General features: G+C 35.0%; 1 protein-coding gene across 2 annotated transcripts in view; it reads right to left on the bottom strand.

Annotated features, from left to right (window-relative positions):
* Positions 1-524: 524 nt before the first annotated feature.
* PGS1 (Phosphatidylglycerophosphate synthase 1) overlaps positions 525-27,435 on the bottom strand; it is a 73,741-nt gene continuing 46,830 nt past the window's right edge. For both annotated transcript variants that reach the window (XM_090375052.1, XM_090375051.1), the window contains exons 7-9: positions 18,432-18,657; positions 13,277-13,359; positions 525-655 (exon numbers count right to left, since the gene is read on the bottom strand). In XM_090375052.1, the coding sequence (XP_090231178.1) occupies positions 536-655; positions 13,277-13,359; positions 18,432-18,657 (429 nt within the window). In that variant the 3' untranslated portion in view covers positions 525-535. The remainder of the gene's footprint in view (positions 656-13,276; positions 13,360-18,431; positions 18,658-27,435) is intronic.

Below are 27,435 nucleotides of genomic sequence, written 5' to 3' on the forward strand. Positions count from 1 at the left end.
TTGTAGAATAGATGTGCGTAAATTTGCCTTTAGCTAGCAGGTAGATGATTGCTGAACCAAACTTCCATCTATCATAGTGAAAATTAATACCTTAAATAAATTCCAAGAAGGAATGAACAAACTTTTAGAGGGAATGGATGTGTTAAATGGGGGGGGGGGGGGGGGGGTTGATGCTACATATGCTTGCTTTCTTGCATCACATCATGCCTCTACTACTACACTGGCTAAAATTAAATAAGCACATCTACAAAAACATCTTTGAGAAAAATAAATTATGACAGCTTAAAGCAACGATTATAGCAAAAAAGCTTTACATTTAGAGATGTTTAGCATCATTAAACTGGTAATACATAAGACTTTCATCATATGCATTAAATTTTGGGGCAAAGTACCTAGCCTTCTAAAAAAAAAAAAAAAAAAAGCAAAGAATTCTTCATAAAATTATTTATTTACATAATGATGTCTTTTTACAGTGAAGGATGAAGTTTAATGTACAGTGGATGATAAATATATTAAATCTCAAATGTAATAAAACTTAGAAGTAGCTTTGGATGAAAGGTGCTAGTAATTTCAACCAGAAGGATATATGCCTGTCAGGTTTCTGGAAAGTTTCTGAAGTAATGGGTGTAGTGAGCCGAAACAGGCGTTCTTGTTCCTAAGAAGAAAAAATATTTACTTGTGTGGCTGAGAGTAGTATTCATAACAATGAAATATAATTATTGCACTCACTAAAATTATATTTAAAATTTTTTTTTTCATTATTCTTCATTCATTCTTCTAAAAATTAAATTCCTCTGAATAAGTAATATAAGTATTAAATTAAAATGTGTATACAAACCAGCTTAATGAACAGGAAATAACTTTAAACAACTTTTCTGACAAGAGGAAAGAAATTATCCTTCCATTTACTTAAGCTAACTTTTGAACACTTAAATTTTCATTATTTACAATTCTTTTAGTCAAAGGTGTAACCTAAAACTCAATAAAAATTTAGGGCTGGAATCCTCAGACTACAGAAAACTTACTGTACATACAAATTAGTGCACAGCATCAGATCTGAATCTAGTAAGTTTTCTGTGGTCTGAGGCTTTTGGCCCTAAATTTGAGTTTTAAACTAATGTACACCATTTGGCATCTCTCACATTGTAAAATTAATTTGTGCTCGATTTTCAGTCATACTACCAAGTACCTGCCCACTCACCAATGAAATGGCCATCTGGGTGGTGGTATCCACTGAGACTAAGTAACAATATTGCAGAAGCATTACTTATTTGAAGTATAATGAACAGGCAACTCATTGTGAAGGCATTCACAATATAAAATGCCATGTAATCAACTTCAGTTGACGACCATGTACAGATGATGCGGTGCACTAACTTGTCATGTCCAAGCATGTAATGTGAAATCTCAACTTTTCCTAGCTTAAGTGACTTAAAAACATTTCCCTTTGGGTTTAAGCTCCTAAACCTCAAGGAGGATTGTTACATTCCTATTTGTAGTAATGGTCAGTAATAAGATGACCTCTAATGTGGATTGGGGGACACATTTGCATTCCTTGATAGAGACTATCTGGGCTTACCTTCTGTCAAAGGTACCTTGGTATTGATCTATAAAAATTACCCAAACTTTTAAAAAAAAAGAGTGATTTTGATCATTCTTTATCCTTGGTGGAGGCTAGGATTGTCTACGTTATATAATGTATACACTAAATGAAGATATGAAAAATGCCTGGAATAATGTAGAAAATTTCTTATCCTGACAATCTTTCACTTTACCAACAAAGCTTGGCCTCTTTTTACATTTTGACCTGTCATACACATTTTCAGTGTTTAACCATAGAGTATATATATCCACAATGAAATTCAATATTTTAATATTTATGAGTTGCTTGAACTCGGTCCTGTGATATTTTTTGGAGATTATAAACCATGTTCTTCCCCACAATAAAAAAAATACTATTAATCCTAAGTCTTTCCTCACATTTGTGATTAGAAATATACTCGGGAGTAGCAGTCTCCAAAAAGTAATATATTCATATTGCATATTTTGTTTTGTCTCACTATAGTAACTGGATCCCCCCCCCAATCTGTTTAAGGAAAAAGGTCCAAAAACCACTGCTCAGGAATATCCAATACTATACAGTGATCCATTTCAGACTTTTAAATCTGATATGATGCTTAAAATCACAGCTTCATTATACCTGAAAAAAAAAGTGAAACTGTATTTGTGTACTTATTCAATTCCACTTTTTTTATCAGAAAAAAATGGCATTGAATAAACATTGCATATATCATGCAGAAAACTAATTTTTTCCTAAAGCAAAATTTAAAAAAAAAAAAAAAAAAATACTTCAGAAATAAAATTGAGCAGCAGGTGCTGTATGGCTTTGGTTACCACTTGTGACACAATCAGTATTAGATTAGGACTTTATGATTGTCCACAAAATTACTAAAAGCAACTTTGGTACTGTTAGTAATTTTGTGCAAGTTGTACACCTTCCTAACACCATGTGTGGTAGCTTCACCTCCAGGCTATTTTTGCTATTTCTTCATGCATGGCCTTCATGAACTAACTACTTTACTGAGATTTAGCAGGTGACCAATTCTTTTAATCAGATTTAGGTCCATAATTACTGTCAACGTGTGCACACTTACATTCATATTAACATATATTTTATTTGTCTTGGTTTTTTTAAGTTATTTTAAAAAAAGATTTTGCAACTAATATATTTTTATTTCAAAATAGAATAACTTTGGATTCAAGATGAAGGCAGAAAACATTGATCAACCAGGAGTTCTATGCTTGGTTCAATACCTTGTGGGGGATCATTACTTATAATGCAATCACCTCTCCTATGTTTCATTTGTGTACTCAGAATTTTTCAGTTAATTATAGGTAGTGCTCCTATATGCATATACAGTTAGTGTAAAAGCAGAAGTGTGTAGTAGCCCTAAGATTGGATGAAATGTGACATGCTCAGGCCATTGGGTGGTGGATCACAGTGTGATTTTTTGGATGTAGATCAATCGGATTGTTTCAGATATGTCTGAATAGTGAAAATAAAATTTCATCATTAAACCATGTAAGGATGGTCTTCAGCATTAATCAACAACCTTCTTTTGCAATAGCTTTGTTTAAAAGTATTTCTAATTTATCAAGGGTCAATACTGCATGTCTTAGTAGAAATCTTGACCAGTCATAATGTTGAAAAATTCCTACAAGTGCTCAGAAACAGGTTATCTGCCTCAATCGTTATGTTACTCAGATTAATGTCTTAGTTGGTAGCTGAGTGGTTCGGTGCAGTAGCACACGCACTTGAGTGGGCCATGTTCACACTTGTGACTGTTTCAATCTTATTTACCAGCCCATGTGACTGCTAAATACGGTTAATAATTGTTTCATTGTCAAAAAAAATCAAGCTCTCAGCTGCCCACATCAACACCAGAGCTTGCACTTGGTTGTTATGCAACACAGCGGCAACCCCCAAGGCAGAATACGCTGGTCCCACAGGAACTAGTAGTTGTTGGTGACTCTGTTGTCAGGGAAACGGGGAACATGCTTTGCAAAAAGGATAGGTGGAACAGGACCAGGATATGTCTGCCAGGGGCAAAGGTTGATGAAGTTGTGCGGATATCATCTTTTAAGGGCACAAAAGGTGATATAGTTGTACATGTTGGCACTAATGATATTAAGAGTAGAAGACTGGCAGAATTACTTAACAAGTACAGTTCACTGTTGAAAAAAAAGCTGTGAACTACAGTTGAATTTGAAAGTGTCTGCAATTCTGCCCAGACATGATATAGGAGGGATTGCGCAAGGAGTAGAATTTTTTTTCTGCCTGATCTGTACTTGTTAACAAGAGAGACTACTTCTACAGGGATGGGATACACTTAAATAGAAAGGGTGCAAGAATATTTGCTGATGCTATCGAGGCAGTGTTAGGTGGGTCGGAAAACTGCTAGCTTGGGAGGATACGACGACTAATAGATTAACAGTAGCCACTGGCAGAGGTGAAAGTGATAACTACCATCAGAGGTAAAGGGAAGGGTTATTGCTTTCGTAAAGGCGACTACGATTGGTCTGATACAGTATTTAAATTCTATACAGTGGGGCCAACTGATGATGTTACCAACAGCAAATTCAAAATGGGAAGCATTCAAAGAACTTATCTTGGAAGCTACTAGGCTTTACATACCAACTAAGAAATATTGTTCAAGGTTTAGGCCTAAATGGATGTCAGATGAACTAATGAGACACATGGCAGAGAAAAAAAATGCATGGGATACATATAAATTAACACGTGACACAGAAGCCTACGATAGATATAAGCTGGTCTGTAACCAAGTCACAGAGGAGGTTAGGCAGGCAAAGGCAGATTATGAGAAATCTTTGGAAAAGGATGCAAAGAGTTCTTTACTTATGACAACTCTAGAAGGAAGGGAATGAATCAGATTGGTCCACTTGATATCAATGGTTCAACTGTTGATGATCCTGCTCAGGTAGCTAACAAACTAAATGAATATTTCGCATCAACATTCACACATAAGGAGTTATTCAGCGAGGGGAATGCCAGAGGTGTATTCAACTCTGGCAGTAAGCTAGATAATCTTGTAATAACTGAGAGTAAAGTAAAGGAGAAATTATTGAAGATAAACACAAGAAAGGCACCTGGGGTGGATGGGATCTATCCAGTTATATTAAAGGAGGCAGCAAACCCTTAGCCATAATTATTTGCACTGGAGATGTGCAAATGTGACCCCAATTCACAAAGGAGGATCAAAGGCTGACAAGTAATTATAGACCTGTGAGTTTAACTTCTGTTCCAGGAAAATTAATGGAGGCACTGGTTAATGAAGCACTGCAGGATCATCTAGACAAGACTTCGGTTATAGCTCGGACACAGCATGGTTTTGGTAAGGTGAAATCTTGCCTGACCAATTTGATTGGATACTATGATGCAGTCACAAAAGAGCTGGATGCAGGGAATAACTTTGATATTATATACTTGGATCTTAGAAAGGCTTTTGCTACTGTTGCACATGGAAGACTGCTGCACAAATTGCAGCGGTGTGGCATTGGAGGCAAATTGCTGCTATGGATAAAGGGGTGGTTGAGGGGGAGAAGACAGAGAGTGGTAATCAATGGACATTATTATTGTTTTCTGTATTTATAAATCCATTATTGTTTTCTGTATTTATAAATAATATTGATGATGGTATATGAAGCTTAATGTCCAAGTTTCCAGACGATACAAAGGTTGGCAGGGTAGTTAAGGACACTACTGACACTATGCTGATGCAACATTGGCTGAGAAGTGGCAAATGAAGTTTAACATTGACAAATGAAAAGTACTACATATGGGAAACAGCAACCCCAGAGCAACGTATCAACTCTGTAGTACTACACTGACAATGGTAGAGAATGAAAAGAACCTGGGGGTAATTGTGCAGGCAGAAATGAAGTTCTCTGAGCAGTGCAGATGGGCTGCAAGAATAGCTCGTGGTGTCTTGTCAATGATACGCAGGGATAAGGAGGTGATTATTCCCTTGTATAAACGCAATGGTCAGACCACACCTTGAGTACTGTATACAGGTCTGGAGGCCTCATTTCAAGAAGGATGTAGAGCTGCTGGAACCAGTACAGAGAAGGGCAACAAGATTAGTGAACGGAACAAAGGGTTGCTCTTACGAAGAAAGGCTTAAGTTTTGCAAATTACAGTGTCTGGAGACTAGACACCGGCGAGGTGATCTGATAGAGGTGTATAAAGTCTTGAATGGTTTGAGCATGCTCAATGCTGATGGGATTCTTCCTCTTGCTCGGAATAATCACCTGAGAGGGCATAAATTCAAATTGAGGAAAGACATGTAGGATAGAGGTGCAGAAATTTGCCTTTAGCCAGCAGGTAGTTGGCAGGTGGAACAGACTTCCATCCCTTGTTGTGGAGGTTGATAGCCTCAATGAATTTAAGGCTCCGCTGGACAGGTATTTCAAACGAATGTACGGGTGAAGTGGAAGGTTTTTTTTTTTTTTTTTTGGCTGATACTGCATAAGCTTTCTTTCTTGCATCATATGCCTATGCTAATGCTAAAATTATCAACTCTAAACTCCTCTGCCCTAGTGATCATGCCACATAAAGAAAATAAACATTTCAGTAGAAATCTTGGCTTGCAGTAATGATTAAGAAATATATGCAAATTCTTGGAAACTTATACATTACTCATTTTGGAATTTGTTACCATCAATTTCTGCACTATTACAGTACAATAAAGGTTTTGTGCTGCTGATTCTTGCTAGTAGTGTTGGACTGTATTGTCATAATTACTCAAGTGAATTTTTTTTTTTTTTTTTGTAAGCTGTGGAAGGTGTTTTCTCAATTAACATTTTTCACTTATATCTTCTATTTTATGAGTCTGGAGAATGTCTAGTGAGCAGTGCTTACCCTTTTTAATGACTTATGATAAAGGAATAAGCAAAATGAACTTCATAGAACTAAGTGTAGTTACCTTTATCTTCCAGGTTCTAAAAATTAACTTCTGAGGTTTAATTCTTTGTGTAAAAAATTAAAATAACATTAATACTCAAGCATGTATACAATATCAGATACAATCTGGATTTAATAATTAGCTAAAATAACAAATTTTCAAGTTTCTGGTGAGAAAACAAACAAACCTTTCTCTTACTCTTCCAGACAGGTTTAAAATCTTAGAGAATTATTTTTCATCTTAAAATCAAAATTCACATCCTTATCCTTTAACATAGAATCAAATCACACCAGCAGGCAAACAGATAATATAAAATTGACTGAAGTCTTAAGAATATGTTGTTCCTTAAGTGGCAAATATTCACAATAACTTCTCATTATCAGCATTGCTTGAAGAGCTCCAAAAAGCTTACCTCCTTTTGTAGGCGCCTCCGTAGCCAGGTAGGAAGGAGCAGCAGTGCATAGCATGCGCTTCTTGATTAGACCGGGGTTCAAGCCCGTCACCACCAAATACGGAGGATGCGGAAAGGTCAGGGAATGACCACTGCATATCCCGGAGCAATATGGCCTTAGTTGCTAATGCTCCTAAAAACTAAATAACAACACAACATAACATAACCTCCTTTTGTGGAATGAATCTGCTTGATTTTCAGAAAATTGTGTATAGGAATGTCTATGTACATTTCTTTATTTGTTTAACTCTGCAAGTCACCAGCCCCTTAAAGACAATGCTTAACATTCTAGTCAACAATAAGTTCATTTATAAGTATAATTATCATTACAAAAAAAACAGAACAGCTCTATTTCCTTTAACTGGCATAACTAAATTGAACAAACTTAACTCACTGAATGATAGATTTAAAGTTTAAAAACATCAAGAATCCTAGAATAAATTGAGTTCTTAACTGTTTTTCCCGTGTAATTTCCATTATGTGCATTAGTTCTGCCCCCCCCCCCCTTTTTTTTACAACACTGTATATTATAGTTACCTGGAAACTTATGAATAGAATTTCCCAGATTGTGCAATCTGCAGATGTCCCTACTGTGGCATCTCACAGATATGACACAGTAGGGACAGCAGAATGCCCTCCTGCTGTCTGCTTATCTATTCTGTGCTGCAACAGAACAAGATTTGTTTTTTTCCCATGTGTTATGTTGCTTTTTGCATAGTAAGAAAATATGCAAGGTTATTTTCAAAAAATATAAATACGGCCCCTTTATAATGTATAAAAGCCTTGTTTGTTTAGGACGTATGTATAGACTACTACACTTGAAGGAAAATAAAAAAATGAATATATATATAAAATAAAAATTCATTATTTCTATCATATATAGTTAATATAAGAAGTGTCAGAGGGAAGTTTGACATTACTGCATATTATAATCATATTTATGTCAAATATATCCTTTTTATAGATGAGGAAGTGTAATGACAACTTGCAGTAGTAAAAATAAACACAGTGAAGCACTTCACAATTCATACAAAATATTCAAAACATTCCCAACTTTGAGAAAAGTTGTAATTGATGTTAGAAGAGCAAAATAAAATGTTTTTAATTTTTGAAGGAAAATAAAATAATTCAAACTGCTAATTTTTGAAACCCACATATTACTCTGGGGAAAACATTTTACTCTAATAACAATGGTTATTGAATAAATGAAATAAATAAATAATTGAAATAAACAATGGTTATTGAAATAAATGAGAAGCAAATAAGAAAGATTTAAATTAAGATGCTTTTCCATTCTTGGTATGCACAGGTCAACTGGTACATTTAGACCCAAAACAATACTAACAGCTAAATAAAACTGGCTGTTTCAGATTTTGATATCAAAATCTGTCTTTAGGTCTTGGTTTTTGGGAGTTCTAAAACAACTCCTATGACCAGACACTTTTCTAGTCATAGGAGTTGTTGACCAGACACTTTTATAAAATAGAAAAGTGTCCTATTTTAAATCAAACTTGGTATTACCTCACGATGACCTTCTCGAGTTTAATTAAAATGGAATAATAGATTTTTATATATATAAGTTATTTTAGCACGATGCATTCAAAGTAAATATTTGAGTGTATTGCTTCCTTTCTATTATAATTTATTTTCCTTTTAATTTTCAACTTTTAATAACAATACAGTAAACGCCCGGTATTCGCGATCGCCAATTTAATATAAAATGAAACCTAAAAAAATGTGAATTTTAAAGCGCCGTGAATATTTTCCGCCATAAAAAAACATGGGCGTGGCTAAAATTATCTTTCCTGGTCAAAACAGCGCTCAGTGGGTGGGGGGAGAGGGGTGACAAAATCGCAAGCATGGATGTTTCTCGCTAATCCTTGTTCAGTATGTGTTATGCACTTGTCATGGAAGGTTTCGTCGTTTGCTTTTAATTTATATGCTTATAAATTTATAAATTGATATGCTTACAAAAATGATAAATCTACCATTTTGCAGTGTAAAACAGACTTTTTCGAGTGTGTTAACAGAAGAAAGTGACTTTATTGTGGACAAGTTCTTTTTTACCTGTTCAAAAATATGGCTACGAATAACAAGGGAAATGTGAAAATATCAAAGAAGGTGATGACATTAGCGAATAAAATTGAGTTATTAGACAAAATTTCTAATGGTGAAAGTGTCTCCTCAGTGGCAAAACATTATAAAATCAATGAGTCAACGGTACGATCAATCAAAAAATCGGAAGAAAAAATCCGCCGTAGTGTCCGTGAAAACACGCTAATTGCTTCAAAAATTTGCTCTGTAACTCGTGATGTTAAATTAGAAAAAAATGGAAAAATCTTTAAATCTGTGGATAGAAAACCGAATCAAAATAAAATTCCGTTAAGTTCACTCATCATTCGTGAAAAAGCAAAACTCCTTTATCAACACTTTAGCGAAACTGGTGATAGCTGGCGGGATAAGTTTTTTTGCTAGCAAAGGCATATTACATTTAATATTAAATTGTTTCTTATTTTCATTTCAATGCCATATGCTTGCATTTCACTATATACTGACTATATACATAGTCATATTATGAAGGTACATATAATACATACATACATAGACAAAATTTTAGACTAGTTTTTTCTTATATATTTCATACTTTGGAACGGAAACCCTTTATTACTATGGGAGCCATAACTCAGTATTCACGTTTTCGGTATTCGTGACATTTCTCACGAACGTAACCCCCGCAAATAGCACGGGTTTACTGTATTATGAAGCTATTTATTATTTGGGTTTTTTTGTTTTTTTTTAGGAGCATTAGCAACTAAGGCCATATTTCTCCGGGGATATGTGGTGGTCATTCCCTGACCTTTCCGCATCCTCCGTATTTGGTGGTGACGGGCTCAAACCCCGGTCTAATCAAGAAGCGTGTGCTACGCACTGCTGCTCCTGCCCACCTGACTACGGAGGCGCCATATTTTATGAAGCAGGCGCCTCCGTAGCCAGGTGGGAAGGAGCAGCAGTGCGTAGCACACGCTTCTTGATTAGACCGGGGTTTGAGCCCGTCACCACCAAATACGGAGGATGCGCCATATTTTATGAAGCAGGCGCCTCCGTAGCCAGGTGGGAAGGAGCAGCAGTGCGTAGCACACGCTTCTTGATTAGACCGGGGTTTGAGCCCGTCACCACCAAATACGGAGGATGCGAAAAGGTCAGGGTATGACCACTGCATATCCCAGAGCAATATGGCTTTAGTTGCTAATGCTCCTAAAAACCAAATAAACAACAAACATTTTATGAAGCTAAGTTTGTATATCATTGTATTACAACTATAACTGACATGGCACACACGAGATATTTTTCAATCACATCCACATGAATTTCTACAGTTCAAAGCATTATTAACCCACCAGTAACTTAAGGAACTTCCTTAAGTTATTAACCTACTAGTAAGTTACTCAGCAAAACATACTGGATTTATAATAAAAATATTTTCCTTCTGTGCTTTTTACATAAATTGCAACTTATCCATAAGGTGGGGTGTGTAATGAAACAACCTTTTTCAGATGCCAGCAAAGCAGGGAAAACTAAACATCATAACATTTGCCAACCCACTACCTACTCTGCTATCCACTTTTGCATTGCCCTTCTGTTATATCAATGTATACACTTGATGTTTATTATTCCATTTCATTTCAGTAAGAGAACAAAATTATTATTATTATTAGCCATATGGTGCAAGGAAGCCTGAGGCTTATGCTGCACCAGCAAAAAAAATTCCCGAGTTACCCTGAGAGAGAGGAATCACCAAGGAAGAGAAGAATGACGACGTCTTAAGCTGGATGTCATCATTCTAATAATAAATAAACAAAATAATAAACTATAACTTTAAGTTGATTAAAATTATTAACCATAAACATGTGAGAGTGTCTTTTCATGTTCTTTGTAACCTTAGGACATACTGAGCAGTTGCTTATAACATTACATTTTTAAGAAATGGAAACGTTTTTATTCAACCCCACCAAGTAGACTGAATAAAACCAGCAGAGGAAGAAAGATTTGAGAGTACAATGTGAAATCTCAGACCAGTATAAACAAATGGCAAGGAAAGTCCGTATATACAATAAATCACTGAGAGGGTGCTTGATGATTCTTGTATTGTGTCCAAGTATGGAGACTACCTAAAAAAAAAAAAAAAAAAAAATTTTTAATTTTCAGAGGGTCTAAAGAAGGGTAACCCAAAGAACTTGTCAACCAGACACTTTAGAGGGGAATCTTATTGAATGTGTGATAATACCGACAACTGGAATTCTGTGGGTTATTATTATGGTGAAATGTGTTTACATTTCCATGAAATCTTCAATCATATAAAAAAATTTATTTGCAGAATCTTCTCTTCATTCCTATTTTTAAAGCTTCGTAACTTGTTACTCCATTCTCGCTTGCGCGTATCATGTTACTTGCAATTTGTGTGTGCTATGTTCTTTGTCACTGATTGCTCATCTTTTTACTGTTTTAAATTTTAACCCCCACCCACAAATGTCAGTGAACAGAAATGTTAACTAGTTAGTATGTACATATTACAGTACTTATTAATTATTCCTATTTTCACGCATCATTTAATTTTTTAACTGGTAAGTAATAAAGGGTAAATTTGTGCTTAATATATCTTTACTTTTATAGCCTGTGGATAATATTCCTATTTTCGCTAATTAGAATTGCTGTTTAATAGAATTAAAATTCAATTCACAAATGTGATCACAATGACTGGTGCTTACTACACATCATATAATGAATGGTGCTTTGCTGTGGCGAACGTGATTTCATTAAACAGTGAACCAATTGTAAAGCGGGGATCCATTGTATTTTTAACTGTTTACGTGAAACTTCGGATAATTGGGGCAGCTGCTTAATCGGGCTAAAATGCACTAGTCCCTATGTGTCCCAAATAAATGGAATCGAACATATTAGTTTATTTGTTCATTTATTTTTTGCTGGAGCAGCAAAAGTCTATGGCTTCCTCACCTGCCAAACAGCAAAAGGACCACGGCGAGCAATGTAGAGTCAACAGAAAATGCACCATAAATATGAATAACCAAAAAAAAAAAAAAGACAAAACAAATTTCCATGTTGACCAGAACCAACTGATACGCCTAAGGGAAATACAAAATAAATTAGAGTAAGATAAAACAGAATGTGTGCTGTCCATTTCACTTTGCTAAAAGTATAAATTAAACATGCTATAATTAAATAATGATTTATATAATTACATTACTGTACCACATACAAGAATTGCTACAAACCACTACCTGTATACAAGCAAAATAAAATAAATAAAACTATCTAAAAATAATAATATATATAACATTTTGTAATTTGGTATTTTAATTTGTCTTATTTTGTAATTTTAGACAGCCTATTTGCATTTCAGTTAGGCTGTCCAATTAGCTTAAGCAGAAAACTTGCCAACATGCAAATTCACATTTTGTTTTTCCAACTTCTCAAGGTGTTTCCTGATTACTGGGTTAACCACATTTAAGATACATTTTCTGTTAAATCTGTCTTTACTGCTTGCATAGGAGTATCTATGATCCCTTTGCTGTTTGGCAGGCAGGCCATGACAAATGCAAGTGTTCAAGAATTTCCACACACATGCCTCCTTGAAGTTGTCGTCACTGTGACTCCAGATTTTCTTTCGTGCTATTTTTCTTCTTAGTGGGGGCATCTGTATTCACTCGTTAGGTTGATGGAGTGGGAAGGGGTGCATTTTCCTGTGTTTCCAGGCAACAGTTGCACTACACTTTACACAGGCTGCTGTGCTTTCTTAGGTGAGTGTACATCTTTGCTTGTTGGATGGAAAATTATTTTTTAACGTTACTGGGAAAATCCATCTTGTTCTCAGTTCTTTATATAGAATGTGCAATGCACAGATCACAAATTATGGCACATTTCACCCATTCTATTATGCTAAAATATACAAAACTGAGAAGTGTTAGCTATGCCCTCAAAGCACATTTTCTAATATCTACTCATACACAGGTCAATATATTTTCTGATTTACCAAGGCCCTGTACTTGAGTATCTGCAGTATTTAATACTCCCCCCCCCTTACAATTAAACAGTTTGAATTTTTTATTTTTTTGCTTGTATGCTGAGCAGTTAGCAGCTCTTCAGCACCACTTTTTGCAGTTTGCAGTAATTCCTATATGTGGTACAATAGTGCTTAATTATATAAATCATTATTTGATTACACCACATTTAATTCACAATTTTAATGAAATCAAATACTACAATATAACATTTAACATTACAATTACTAATATTTGAAAATTGCAACTTTAAAAAAATTACTCACGGTATGCAACTGCTCTTTCAGCTGCATATTATCTGTATAAATAGCCACTTGAGCTTCTAGATCTTTATATACAGATCGATAACCTGTTTAAAAAAAAAACATTCAGTTAGAAAAAATTAGCAATTATGAACTAGATAAGTCTAGCAATGTGAGTAGAAAATATTCTTGAGTATATTTTAAAAATAGTTGCCTAGTCACAAAAAAGCACTTGAATACAATGATAATGTAACTACCTTCAAGAATATATATTAGTAATTACACAATTAAATTAACAATGCATGCAGCTTAAGAAAATGCCAAAGAAAATCTTTTAAGTACTTTAAACTTTAATAAAATTATTAAAGGGGTTCTCTGAGGGATTGGCCCAGAATGAATCTAATTTCACTACATATGAATGGGATAATTGCCCTCACATACAACCTTTTTTAGCATAATAATATATACCCATCACTCCTAGAGCCTTACCTTTGCTCAGTTTTAGCATTTTTTTCTAATAGATTCATCCAATCATTGCAGAATACCTATTTGACTCTTATCTATGCCACTTCTGGGCTTTTATGACTGACTCTCCATTTTTTAGCTATCTTCACTAGTGATTCCTCATATTATGGTGAAATTATGGAGGCGGTTGTCAATAATTAATTACATTTGTAGTGACGTAATTGCCTCAAATAAATATCACTAGGAGGAAAATTTTTTTAATGTATAGAGAGATAATATAATATATAAACATACTACATATACTACCTGTTTTAAATTGTCATAAGGTACTTCATTTTTGAAAAATTAAAATATGCCTACCCATCTCATAAGAACTGATGTTTTTTATCCTTTTTTTTTTTTTTTTTTTTTTTGTTACATTCTGACATCCACAATATTTAAAAACATCTAATTGTCTAAAACAGAAGAATAACACTTAAATACACTATGCAGCAATGCAAATAGTTGCCAAATCATAAATAAATGCAGTAAATTACTCAGAGGAAACAGTTTTAGCATATGAGAAACAATAACACAAAGGGGAATGGCATGAATCAATACAAAGCACCAAATTCAAATTAATTCAATTCATATTTTAATTCTCCTTTTATGTCTTCATAACAGTATGTGGTTGCTAAGCATGAAAGAAAGGGGGGCAGAATTTAAAAAACATAACTTTTGTAACTTGGAGTTAGCAGCAGAAAAGAAGAAAAAGAGTTGGAAATGGAAAAGATTTTGAGATGAATGCAATTATTAGAATGAATTCCTTTACTATAAGATTATGCATTTTGTTTGACTTTACAAATTTCACACCTTCAAAAGCACGTAACTACAGAATAAATAATATAGTCTCAGCAAGGGTAAAGACAGTCTCATCTTAAAATCCACACTGGTTACATGTACTTAAAAGAGGTACTGGAATAAAATAAAAACAAAGAATACTGAATACTGCAATACCAAATATTGCAACTACAATCACAAGCCTCCACTTCAACCAGTTAATTGTTGCAAGCACCTGTAGCATGCAATTTTCACCATGCACGACCACCATGGCACGCACAGGTTATTCTGTATTTTTACAATAACGGTCACAACTGAAGAAGGGGATCCCCCATCCAAAATCTTTTGTGTTTATTACTTTGGTTTTTTGTTCCTAACCTAGTTTATTAAACGGAATTTTAACTACAAGCTGTTTGTTTAATCTGTTTTTTTCCCAGTGGCACAACATTGTTACTTTAAAGTGATATGTGGCATCACTGGCCCATTTTCATATTTTCTTTCTTTCATGTTACATGATGAAATTTATACCAATTTTTTCAGGCCATCTGAAACATAACCATGTAGCTCCAATAAGATGAAGGATCACCATATTTGTCTCAGTGTATGAGAAGTACTACGAGCAAGGTTTCCTGATAAGTGGACTATGAAAAGAAGACCTGTCTCTTGGTCATTATGCTCTCCAATCTGAGTTATAACAGCAGCCGCAACAAAACTTTAAGACACAAAAAAAAGTATATTCAATATGGCTGTGCTTACTAACTTCTAAAACTGATGTTCTCAGTTTTAGAAATCAGTAGTCAACTGAAATGTCTTAGAAATATCTACTACTTAGTTGGCTGCACTAATGCAGAGGGTCTGGACACATCATGGCACATGCTCTGAGGTGAAGAGATGTCCAAGTATGATAACCCATATCAACCACACTACATCACACAGTGCTACGTACTTTGTGGTATTGAATTCAGGTGCCAAATACTTTTATAATTAATATTTCTATTTAATGTTTCCATTTCTTTTTATTGTTTCTATTTATGTGGATCATTTAACCCTTTGGCGGTTGTGATCCCATTAAAAAAGTGGTGGGTCGCAATGTATCTGTCGGATACATTTCTAATTTTTTTTATTAACATTTTATTAAAAAAATTTTTATTGCATTTTTCAAGTAGTTTCATACTAAATTTAAAGTTTTAATTATTTTTACTTTTTTTTTTTTTTTTTGTTAATGGTTTTTACCTAAATTTGTTGACGAGAAAATTGAAGGAAAAAAATTTAAAAGTAATTTCAATTTATTTCAAATCTGGGCATACACTTAAACACAAAAGAAAATCATGTTATAAAGGACTGGAGCTGTACAAATGTATCTCCAATTCACAAAGGGGGATCAAAGGGTGACATGAGTAATTACAAACCTGTTAGTTTAACTTCTGTTCCAGGGAAAATAATGGAGTCACTGGTTAAAGAAGCACTGCAGGATCATTAGGAAAGGCACATGATGCAAGAAAGCAAGCTTATATAGCATAAGCCAAAAAAAAAAACACCATTCTCATTTCACCCATCCACTCGCTCCAAATATTTGTCTAGTTCTACCTTGAATCTATTTAAGCTATCAACTTCTACGACAGATGGAAGTTTGTTCCAGCAATCAACCACCCGCTGGCTAAAGGCAAACTTCCACACATCTATCCAATGACTGTCTTTCCTCAATCTGAATTTATGCCCTCTCAGGCAATTATTCTGAGCAAGAGGAAGAATCCCATCAGCATTGAGCATGCTCAAACCATTCAAGGCTTTATACACCACATTCAGATCACCTCGCAGGTACCTAGTCTCCAAACGCTAATTTGCAAAACTTAAGCCTTTCTTCGTAAGAGCAACCCTTTGTTCCATTCACTAATCTTGTTGTCCTTCTCTGTACTCATTCCAACAGCTCCACATCCTTCTTAAAATGAGGCCTCCAGACCTGTATACAGTACTCAAGGTGTTGCCTCACCATAAGGAAGTGATTATCCTCTTATACAAGGGCACAATCACTTCCTTATCCCTGCAAGAAAAATTCCTGTATATCATTGACAATACACCATATGCTACTCTTGCAGTCCATCTGCACTGCTCCGAAAACTTCATATCTGCCTGCAAAATTAACCCCCAGGTCTTTTTCACTCTCTACCACTGTCAGTGTAGTACCACACAGTTGATACATTACTCTGGGGTTACTGCTTCCCATACGCAGTACTTTACATTTGTCAATGTTAAACTTCAGTTGCCACCTCTCAGCCCACCTGCTCAACTTTTCTAGATCCTGTTACAGCAGCGTACTGTCATTAGTATCATTAACAACCCTGCCGACTTTCGTATTGTCTGCAAACTTGGACATTAAGCCTGATATACTATTATCAATATCATTAATAAATACAGAAAACAACAATGAACCCTGGGGGAATCCACTAAAAACATTGGTCCACGAAGAGCAGTGTCCAGTGATTACCACTCTCTGTCTTCTCCCACTCAACCATCCCTTTATCCATAGCAGCAATTTGCCTCCAATGCCACACTTCTCCAATTTGTGCAGCAGTCTTCCATGTGCAACAGTTACAAAAGCCTTTCTAAGATCCAAATATATGATATCAAAATTATACTTTGCATCCAGTTCCTTTGTGACCACATCATAGTATCCAATCAAATTGGTCAGACAAGACTTCCCCTTAACAAACCCATGCTGTGTCCGAGCTATAACTAAAGTCTTGTCTAGATGATTCCGCAATGCTTCTTTGCCTCCATTAATTTCCCTAGAACAGAAGTTAAACTATCAGGTCTGTAATTACCTGTGTCTCCCTTTGATCTTCCTTTGTGGATTTGGGTCACATTTGCACATCTCCAGTCCATGGGTACCTCCCCTGAGTCCAAGGAAGCTCTCATAATTATGGATAAGGGTTTGCTTAATTCCTTTGCTGCCTCCTTTAATATAACTGGATAGATTCCATCCACCCCAGGTGTGCCTTTCTTATGTTTATCTTCAACAATTTCTCCTCCACTTTACTCTCAGTTATTACAAGATTATCTAGCTTACTGAGTTTAATACACCTCTGGCATTTCCCTCCCTGAATAACTCCTCATGTGTGAATGTAGATGCAAAATATTCAGTTTGTTAGCCACCTGAGCAGGATCATCAACAGTTGAACCATCAATATCCAGTGGACTAATCTGATTCATCCCCTTCCTTCTAGAGTTTACATAGGTAAAGAACTCTTTGCTGTTTTCCTCTGCATCCTTTGCAAAAAATTTCTCGTAATCTGCCTTTGCCTGCTAACCTCCTTTGTGCCTTGGTTACAGACCAGCTTATATCTATCATAGGCTTCCATGTCACCTGTTAATTTATATGTATCCCATGCATTTTTCTTCTCTGCCACATGTCTAATTAGTTCTGACATCCATTTAGGCCTAAATCATCTGATGAGCAAGAACAATGTTGACAGTACTGAGAAAGATTCCATCACTTGAATGCTTAATAATCAGTGACACAATATTCTTAAAAAAAATCAGGATTAATTCCTGAATTTGAAAAGAACTGTTAAATGCATTCATGTCCAATTTTTACAGCATTTCATTAATTGCTGGTAAATAATTAATGAAAAGTATATTTCAAATAATGTATGGCTAATTTATATAGCAACTATATTGTTTGTGGAGGTATGGGCTCTCCAATGTCAGGTTAGGTTTATACAATTGTAACAATGTCTAGGTCATGATAATCCTGTATATCTATGAACTAGCAGACCACTTAAAAATAATATGAAATAATGCTGAAAAAATTTAACTTTTTTCTGGCAAAAATTGAAAGAGCATATATTTATATCCTTTATTACAGAATTCCAATCAGTGTGAAATTATTACTTACCAAAATTGGGTGACCCAATAAGTGTGAGTGATGGAAGTACATCATCAGGCTTATAATACCATAAACCCTTAACATGAAAAGTCCAAGACTCTCGCTCATACTCCTGTAGAAAAATTCTATTCTGCTGGCTCCGCTGCTGTACCTGTTCATAGAACTTCTTAGCAATATATGTGTATACTGTGGGAATTGATCCAGCAATTCCTGCAGCACCATAAAATCCATTCACCTGAAGAAAAAAAAAAAATTACTTCACCATTAATGGCCAATTACTTAACTAATTTCAGTAATTACAAACCAGTTACATTCAGAATAAACAAACAAAATCTGGCATTCTCCTACATTAACACACAAACTGAAGACAATACAAGTTAATAAAAAGAAGAACAATTTAAAAATATAAACTCAATTTAAATAAAATTTTCATATTAGTTAGATTACCAAGAGGTAGCTGAAATTCACACAACACAAAATGAAAATGCCAAGGTAAAATGTACAGTGGATTCCGGTTATTTGGGCCACCAGTTAATCGGAGCAGCCGTTTATTTAGGGCAAATCTTAAAAAACAGAAACCAATCAAGAAAATAGCCAGGGTTTACTTTGCTTAATTGGGACAGCATGCTGTTTGATTGGGGCAGGAGACTGCAGCACTGGAGATTACCCTACAATTGTCTTCGACAGTACCACGTGGTTCGGTCAAAATTCTGGAGGTCACAACCATAAAACAATAAAAACAATTAGCCGTCACCTGTTTATTGGGCTTTTCTGTTAGTGAAATCTATCATAAATGGACAGTAAACTCGATCTTACTGAATTTGCGATAATACCGACAGCTGGAATTCTGTGGGTTATTATGGTGAAATGTGTTTACACTTCCATGAAATCTTCAATCATATAAAAAAAATGAATTTTCAGATCTTCTCTTCATTCCTATTTTTAAAGCTTTGTAACTCGTTACTCACTTGTGCATATTGTGTTACTTGCAATTTGTGTGTGCCGTGTTCTTTGTTATTGACCCACAAATGTCAGTAAACAGAAATGTCAACTAGTTCGTATGTATTCGTATGAATTTTTTAATTGGTAAGGTAATAAAGGGTAAATTTCTGCTTAATATATCTTTGCTTTTATAGCCTGTGGATAATATTCCTCCTATTTTCGCTAATTAGAATCGCTGTTTAATAGAATTAAAATTCAATTCACAAACGTGATCACAATGACTGGGGCTTGCACATTGTATAGTGAACAGTACTTTATGTTGAGTTCGTCGTAACGTGATTTGATTATACAGTGAACCAATTGTAAAAAAAAAAGGGGGGGGGGTACATTGTATTTTTAACTATTTACGTGAAACTTCGGATAATTGGGGCAGCCACTTAATCGGGCCAAAATGCACTAGTCCCAATGTGTCCCAAATAACCGGAATGGACTGTATATATGAAAAGCACAATAACACAAGACTGAAAATTTTCTTTGTAACCCTGAAACATTTTCTAAGTTCAGAAACAGATTTTTCTAAGTAATGGCAGAATATGATGTTCAGAATGACTATAGCCTAACTTTACTGCAATTTCTTAAAAAATTAACCTTTGTTGTGAAGACAGGCAACTTTCACACAATTGCAAACATTTAAAAACCAAACAGTATATGATTTATACTTTGAGAGGTAGGTAAGACAATATGCCTCACAAATACTATTATTTTACACCAAAATGATTGATTACCACACTATAGAGATTCCCAATATGGTGGAGTGGACCCTCAAGGAGCATGCTGTTTTAGCGAAAAACTCTTAACAAAATACAGGCAAACTATTCCAGGTTTTTTTTTTTTTTTTTTTTTATGTAAACCCCAAACACGAGAGGTATTAGAACCTATAGTACTTAGTATCATGATTGGGTTGGAGATTGAGAAGATGACAAGATATTTGTTGACATTGGAATTGAACTTCTGTAGACTGTAATTTTCAGGAAATACGTAAGAAGGAAGGTTGTTCCAGAAAACGGCAGTTGAATGAATAAACAAGGAAGATGAAAAGTTGGTTCTGTGAGTTTGAAGTTGGACAGTAAATGGATGTTGGCTGGTGGCGGCACGTGTTCGGAATGTTTTGAAAGGGAGAGCGGGAATTATAGAAGCCAATTCAGAAGAACAGTGCCCATGGAAGTATTTGTAGAAAAGGCTTGAAGCAGAAACAGTACGTCTATGAGACAGTGAGTGGAGAGACTCTGTTAGAGATGAATCATTAATTAACCTAACTGCCCTCTTCTGAATAGAATCAAGAAGCCTGAGAGAGGTTTTGGGGGCACCACCCCAGATGTGGGAACAATATTCCATGGCAGGGTGAATTTGCAATTTATACAGAGTGAGCAGCTGTTTGGAAGAAAAGTAACATCGAGAGCGAAAGAGAAAACAAAGTTTTTTAGATGCAGAGGAAGCAATATTTGTAATGTGCTTGTGCCAAGAGAGATTAGAAGTCAAGGTAATCCCCAAAAGAGATATATCATCTTGCCTAGAAATCAGAGTGTCGCCAAAGATAAGCATAGGAGCAGAAGAATCCTTTTTGCAAGATATAAGACAAGACTGAGTTTTAGAAGGGTTGAAATCAACTAAGTTGTCTTTGCCCCACTGGAGAATTACCTGAAGATCCACATTTAAGGAATTGGTAGCAGATTTTCGAGAAGTTGAAGCTGATTGAGCAGGACAAGGTTTCTCAAAATGGAAAGCGGAATGCAATGTGCTATCATCGGCAAAACTATGGATAGGATTTCCAGTCAATGGAAGAAGGTCATTAATATACAAGAGGAAAAGAGTGGGAGAAAGAACTCAACCTTGGGGGACAGTGGCATTAGTGGAGAAGTTAGAAGACAGAGAGCCATCTACCATCACTCTCAGTGAGCGATCAGAAAGAAAACTGGATAACCAATTACTAAAAACAGTTGGCAAACCATAAGATGGAAGCTTGTTTAGAAGACCTTTATGCCAAACACGATCGAAAGCCTTTGAGACGTCAAGAGAAACTGCTTGTGTTTCACCGAACCTTTCCATTGAATTAGTCCATAAATGGGTAACATAAGCCAGAATATCACCAGTGGATCGATACTGACGGAATCTATACTGGCGATCGTTGATCAGACTGAAAATTTCTAGGTAGTTTAAGAGTTGGCGGTTAATTGATTTCTCCATTACTTTAGAAAGAGTAGAAGTAATTGCAATGGGCCGATAATTGTATGGGAGGGATTTGTCACCCTTTTTAGGAACTGGCTGTATATGAGCAAATTTCCAAGCAGAAGGAAAAACACCTTTCGAATAAGAAAGTGAAAAAAGGCGGCAAAGAATAGGAGTAAGTTCAAGAGCACAGATTTTGAGAACAAGTGGAGAAATACCATCGGGACCTGGAGCTTTCTTGGCATCAAGATTCATCAAAATCCTTCTGACATCGTTTTGACGGAATACCACAGGAGGCATTGAATGGAGCGTGTTGGGAATAGTGGCAGGTGTTTTACGAAGATCATTAATACATGAGTTGGAAGAAAAATGGGATGCTAGCAGGTCAGCTTTATCCTTGGCTGAAATGACAACAGAACCATCTGGTTTGGACAGAGGTGGGAGCAGAGATGGGCAAAAGTTGCGGCCAATAGCTTTGGCAAGAGACCAGAATGCTCGGATACCATTAGGGCAAGAAGCAAGTTTTCTACTCTTAGCCTGTTCAAACTCTAGTTTGGACTGATTAATAACTGCTTTACAATTGTTGCGAGCTTTGGTGTAGGCAGAAAATGAAACTGGAGAATTAGAAACAAGCCAATTATGATATGCAACATTCTTCTCTTGAACAGCCTTAGCAAATTTATTGGAAAATCAAGGTTTATTTAAAGGACGAGATTTTAAAGTGGAGTGTGGGATAAAGGAGAGTGTGGGAAATTCTTCCATTCCTGCAAGAATAATTTCACTGACACGATCTGAGCAAACGTTGACATCAGTAAGTTTTGAAACAGTAATCCGAACAAGGAAAAGAAGAAAAGAAGTCTCGCAGGTCATCCCATTTTGCATTCTTGTAATGCCAAACAACACGAGGTTGGGAATAGCCATGAGATAAAGGTTCCATTGGAGAAGAGACAATCACCAAGTTGTGATCTGAAGTGCCTAAAGGACCTCTGTCATCGACCGTGTACTTAGAAGGGTTGTTTGTGAGAAAAAGATCAAGCATATTGGCTGTATAATTAGCACTGTCCGGTATTCTTGTAGGTAAATGAACAATCTGTGCAAGGTCATTAGTAATTGCAAAAGCCTCAGCATCTCGACCAGCTGGGTTGGTATGATTAGAAAACGGAAGCCAGCTGGAGTTGTGAACATTAAAATCACCAAGGAAAATTACCTCACTGTTAGGAAAGTTGGACTGGAGAAAGTCAAGTTGCAAAGATTGGAAGTCAAAGAGCTCCAAAAGTGGAATGGTTTGTCTGTATAATCTTTCTTTCTTTTATATTAATCAATCTTTTATATTAAATATATTGAACTATATATTCATATTATCAGCCATGTGGTGCAAGGAAACCTGAGACTTTTACTGCACCACGCGAGAGAAGGAAATCATCAAGAAAGCGAAGAATGATGATATCCAGCTCAGGAGCCTGGGTGTGTCAAGCCCATACTCAAGTTGTGAGCCCCTATATATATATATAAAAGTAGGTGTACTCATAGCTAAATTTTATGTCAAACCTGTTTATCTGCACTTTTTCTGGAAAGGGGTTGTGCAATATTTGGGGTTGGGATGCAAAATATCAAAGTTTAGAAAACCTGCTATAGCAGAAAAGTCCAGTTAGTGTTGATTGGCTCATCAAAAAGCAGTTGTCATTTGTGTTTATTTACAATTTTGAATTTAAAACTTCTTTTGACATAGGTATTAATATAGTAATGACACAGGTATTAAATACTGCATCTAACAATATAGTGTAACTAATTTCATACTTAGTTTTAAATTGTTATCTAAACTAAATTTTTGAAAGGTGTTTATGGGATTTACTGCCATAGCTGTACTTAAAAAATTAAATTAACATTAATCTGTATAAGAAATTGCATCAAGCATTTAGTATTAGTCATATACAGTAAACTCCCATTTCAAAGAACACTACTTTAATGAAAATTTCACTGTAATGAAAATATTTCCAGGTCCCAATTGACTTCCCTTATTAATAATGCTTTGTAAATCTTGTTTCAGCAAAATAGTTCTGAGAAAAGATTCAATATTTCAAATTATTTTCAAAATCCACTAATGCCTAAAATGTATTAGTTTACATATGTGACAATTAAAAAAAATATGTTACTCTTGTATTATAAATAAAGTTACAGGATTCAATTAAAGAATGTGAAAAAGAAGTTTTAAAATTTTAATTTTTTTAATTTAAAGCAAATGAATTCAATTTCACACCCTCTAAATTATCTACATTTTTGATTACTCAAAGCCAATTCTGATATGACGTAATGGCACCCTCCCCATCCCTAAAAAAAACAAGTGATGTGAAATGACAAATTCAGGCACCTACTTACCTTTACCAGTTACTTTTTTTTCCTTAACTAAAAAAAAAAATTATATTGAAGGAAATTCAACTTTAGTGCAATCAAAGCTCATTTCAACTGCACTAAATTGAATTTTTGTATTAATGCTAGGGAAAAAAAAAAAAAAAAAAAACCTAAATATTAAAAGCAAAAATTTACATATTAATGCAGTACAGCATCAATAATCCAAACTAATTGGGACCAGGGATAATTCGGTCTTCCGATTTGTTTGGATGTTCCAACTTATCAAAAATAGTGTTCTGGAGACTAAAAACTGCCTAATTTTTTGTTAAAATTCAGTGCCTTTTCACACAACGAAGGTCCAGATATGGGTTCTCCTAAACTTCATCTCTGTGTGAACCACAAATAAACGGCACCTTCGAGGTCATTAGCTGTTCTCATAGTTTATCTTTATTTTTGCACTATCTCAATCAAGTGTTGATGCGAACTTTAAAATTTTTTTCCTTGTCATTTTTAATGTCTGTTATGGTTGACTTTCCAGCATCATAAAATTTTGCTAACGAAGATTCACTTTCTCCCTTTGAAAGTCTGTTTAAAATCTCAATCTTCGATTCAATTGTTAAAAATTTCTGCTTCCTTTTAAAAGATGAAGAAAACTACAGTATGTTACAATAAAATTCTGTAAAAACTGTGTTCAGAATCTTTTTACTCCATATCTTACTTGCAAGTATTGTGTTAGTTGCAATTTCTACGTGCCATGTTTTGTTATTGATTGACACTTAATTTTTTTACTGTTTTAGATTTTACAACCAAAAAAAAAAAAAAAAAAAGTCAGTGAACAGATATATCAGATTACAAAGTGTGTTCAATAACAGATTACAAAGTGTTATGTTTAGTTAGTATTATATGTATATTAATTAAGCTATGTACATAAGCATAAATTTTTATTTTTATTTTGCTAACCTGTGAATAATATTCTTTTAATTTTCACATATCATTTACTTTTGTTAATTGGTAAGGAACAAAGGTGTAAATTTGTGCTTTATATCTTCATTTTTATAGCCTGTGGTAGTGACTGGTAAAAAATTAGAGATGTGAAGTTCAGGATCCAGATGAAATTTGCGTTGTGCGATAATATTCCTCCGATTTTCATTTATTAGAATTACTGTTTAATAGAACCAAAATTCAATTCGCAAATGTGATCACAATAACTGGCACTTACTGTAATTATTTTATGGCTCCAGCATAAAAAAAAATAATAAATGCTGGCTCATTCAGATTACTGACATTTCGAATTACTGACATTTGGATTTTTGATGCTCTACTATACATGCAAATTAAGAGAAATTTATGTTTTGCTCTACCATAAAGTTAGGTTTATCAAAATTTTATACAATACAGTATTTCTTATAAATACGATATGCTTTTAAAACAATCTCTGAACAATTATTTTTACTTTATTTCAATTTATTTATTTATTACTGACTTTAAAAAGGCACCTCCATAGCCAGGTGGGCAGGAGCAGCAGTGTGTAACACGCTTCTTGATTAGACCGGGGTTCGAGCCCGTGCCCACCAAATACGGAGGATACGGAAAGGTTAGGGAATGACCACCGCATATCCCCGGAGCAATATGGCCTTAGTTGCTAATGCTCCTAAAAACCAAATAACAAACAAACTGACTTTAAAGTTCAATATTTAAATAAGGCAGAACTACTATTTCTATATATTAGGAAAGTATAGCAGAATTTATTTTAACAAATAATGGTTCCACTGAAATAATTTTAAGTGACATTCATTGCAAAAAAAATGATTCATGCACCCCCAAAAAGTTCAGTGTTGGAAATTTTGCAGTAAATTATCATCCAACATGCAGAAATTTGCCTTCAGCAGGCAGGTAGTTGATTGTTAAAACAAACTTCCATCTGGTACATCTGGTTTTGTGAAAGTGGGTAGTTTGAATAAATTCAAGGAAGAACTAAACAAACTAGTAGAGGGGATGGGCAAGTGATATGAGAATCTGGCTGAATATAAGCCTCTAGGGGGGCTCTGTATACGTTTATGTATGAAAAGATTAAAATCTTGCTTTATAGTGGAGAAATATATCATTAACTGGTTATCAGGTCTTCAACCTGATAGATGTCTAGCCAAAGTTCCAGCAAGCACTGCAGCTGACTATCCAAGTAGTGGCACATGATATAAATAGCAAAACTGAGAGAAATATAATTTATGAAGTAACTCTTAGTGATATCTTTAATAGACAGTATTGGCAAATGATGCAAGGAAGCAAGCTTATACAGTAACAGCCAAAAAAAAATCTACCACCTCATCCTTTCCTTAAATTTATTCAAACTATCCCACTTCCACAACACCAGATGGAAGTCTGTTCCAACAATGATCTGTGGCTGAAAGCAAATTTCTGCACATCTATCCTGCAGCCATCCTAAAGTAAAGATGACATCTATATTTAGTTTACTTAATTCATTTAAAGCCTTAAATACTTCAATGAGATCCCTCCTCAGGTGCCTAGTAAGTGTTAAAATTTGGTGAACTGAAGTCTTTCATAGTAAGACTTCAGTTTAGAGCCAGATTAGTCAAGGACACCCCTTTTGTGTCCTTGACTAATCTGGTTGCTCTTTGATTCCACCTTTCCAAGAGATCCACATTCTTCTTAAAATGAGGCATCCGGACCTGTACACAGTACTCAAGGTGTGGCATGATCATTGCCTTATACGAGGGGATAATCACCTCCTTACCCCTGCTTGCAAAATTCCTGTATATCATTAACAGAAATCCCATAAGCTGCCTACACTGCTCAGGGAACTTCGTGTTGAACTGTAAAATCCCCCCCCCCCCTAGGTCTCTTTCATTCTCCACCAACTTAAGTGTGGTACCACAAAAAATGATATTTTATTCTTTTATTCCAGGACTATTGCTGTCTGTATGCAGTACACTTCATTTATCAATGTTAAACCTTAATTGCCACTTCTCAGTCCATCTGCCTAATTTTCCTAAGTCTTGTTGCAACAACAAACCTACCAACCTTTGTACGATTTGGATGTGCTTCATAATATGAGACGGGCACATTTTGTAACAAACCTAGTTTGCTTTCTTCATAACGTGCTAAATGATGCATGTGCAATAACGGCATGCAACTAATAATTTCATTATCTCAAGCTTTTTATCTTCAATATTTTTGTATGAATAACATATAAGGACTTCTGTCCAGGTGTAACAATCTAGACTGGCAACCAGTTTTAGGCTTTTAATAGCTTTGTGTCCTAATAACGACAGTCAAACTCAGTTATAACAAGCATATAACTCAAATATAATTAGGGCAAAGCTATAGTGAGAAAATGCTATAAGTGTGTAAATGTTTGCAAACATTAACACACAAAAATTTCACATATATAATAAGCATGCCTCACAGTTACACTGTGCTGCCACTTCATTAGGTACACCTACCTAGTAGCATGTTGAGCCTCCTTTAGCCTTCAAAA

The sequence above is a fragment of the Mastigoproctus giganteus genome, chromosome 6 (assembly GCF_048544385.1).
Source record: "Mastigoproctus giganteus isolate SK-2022 chromosome 6, ASM4854438v1, whole genome shotgun sequence".
Classification (NCBI taxonomy): Eukaryota; Metazoa; Arthropoda; class Arachnida; order Uropygi; family Thelyphonidae; genus Mastigoproctus; species Mastigoproctus giganteus.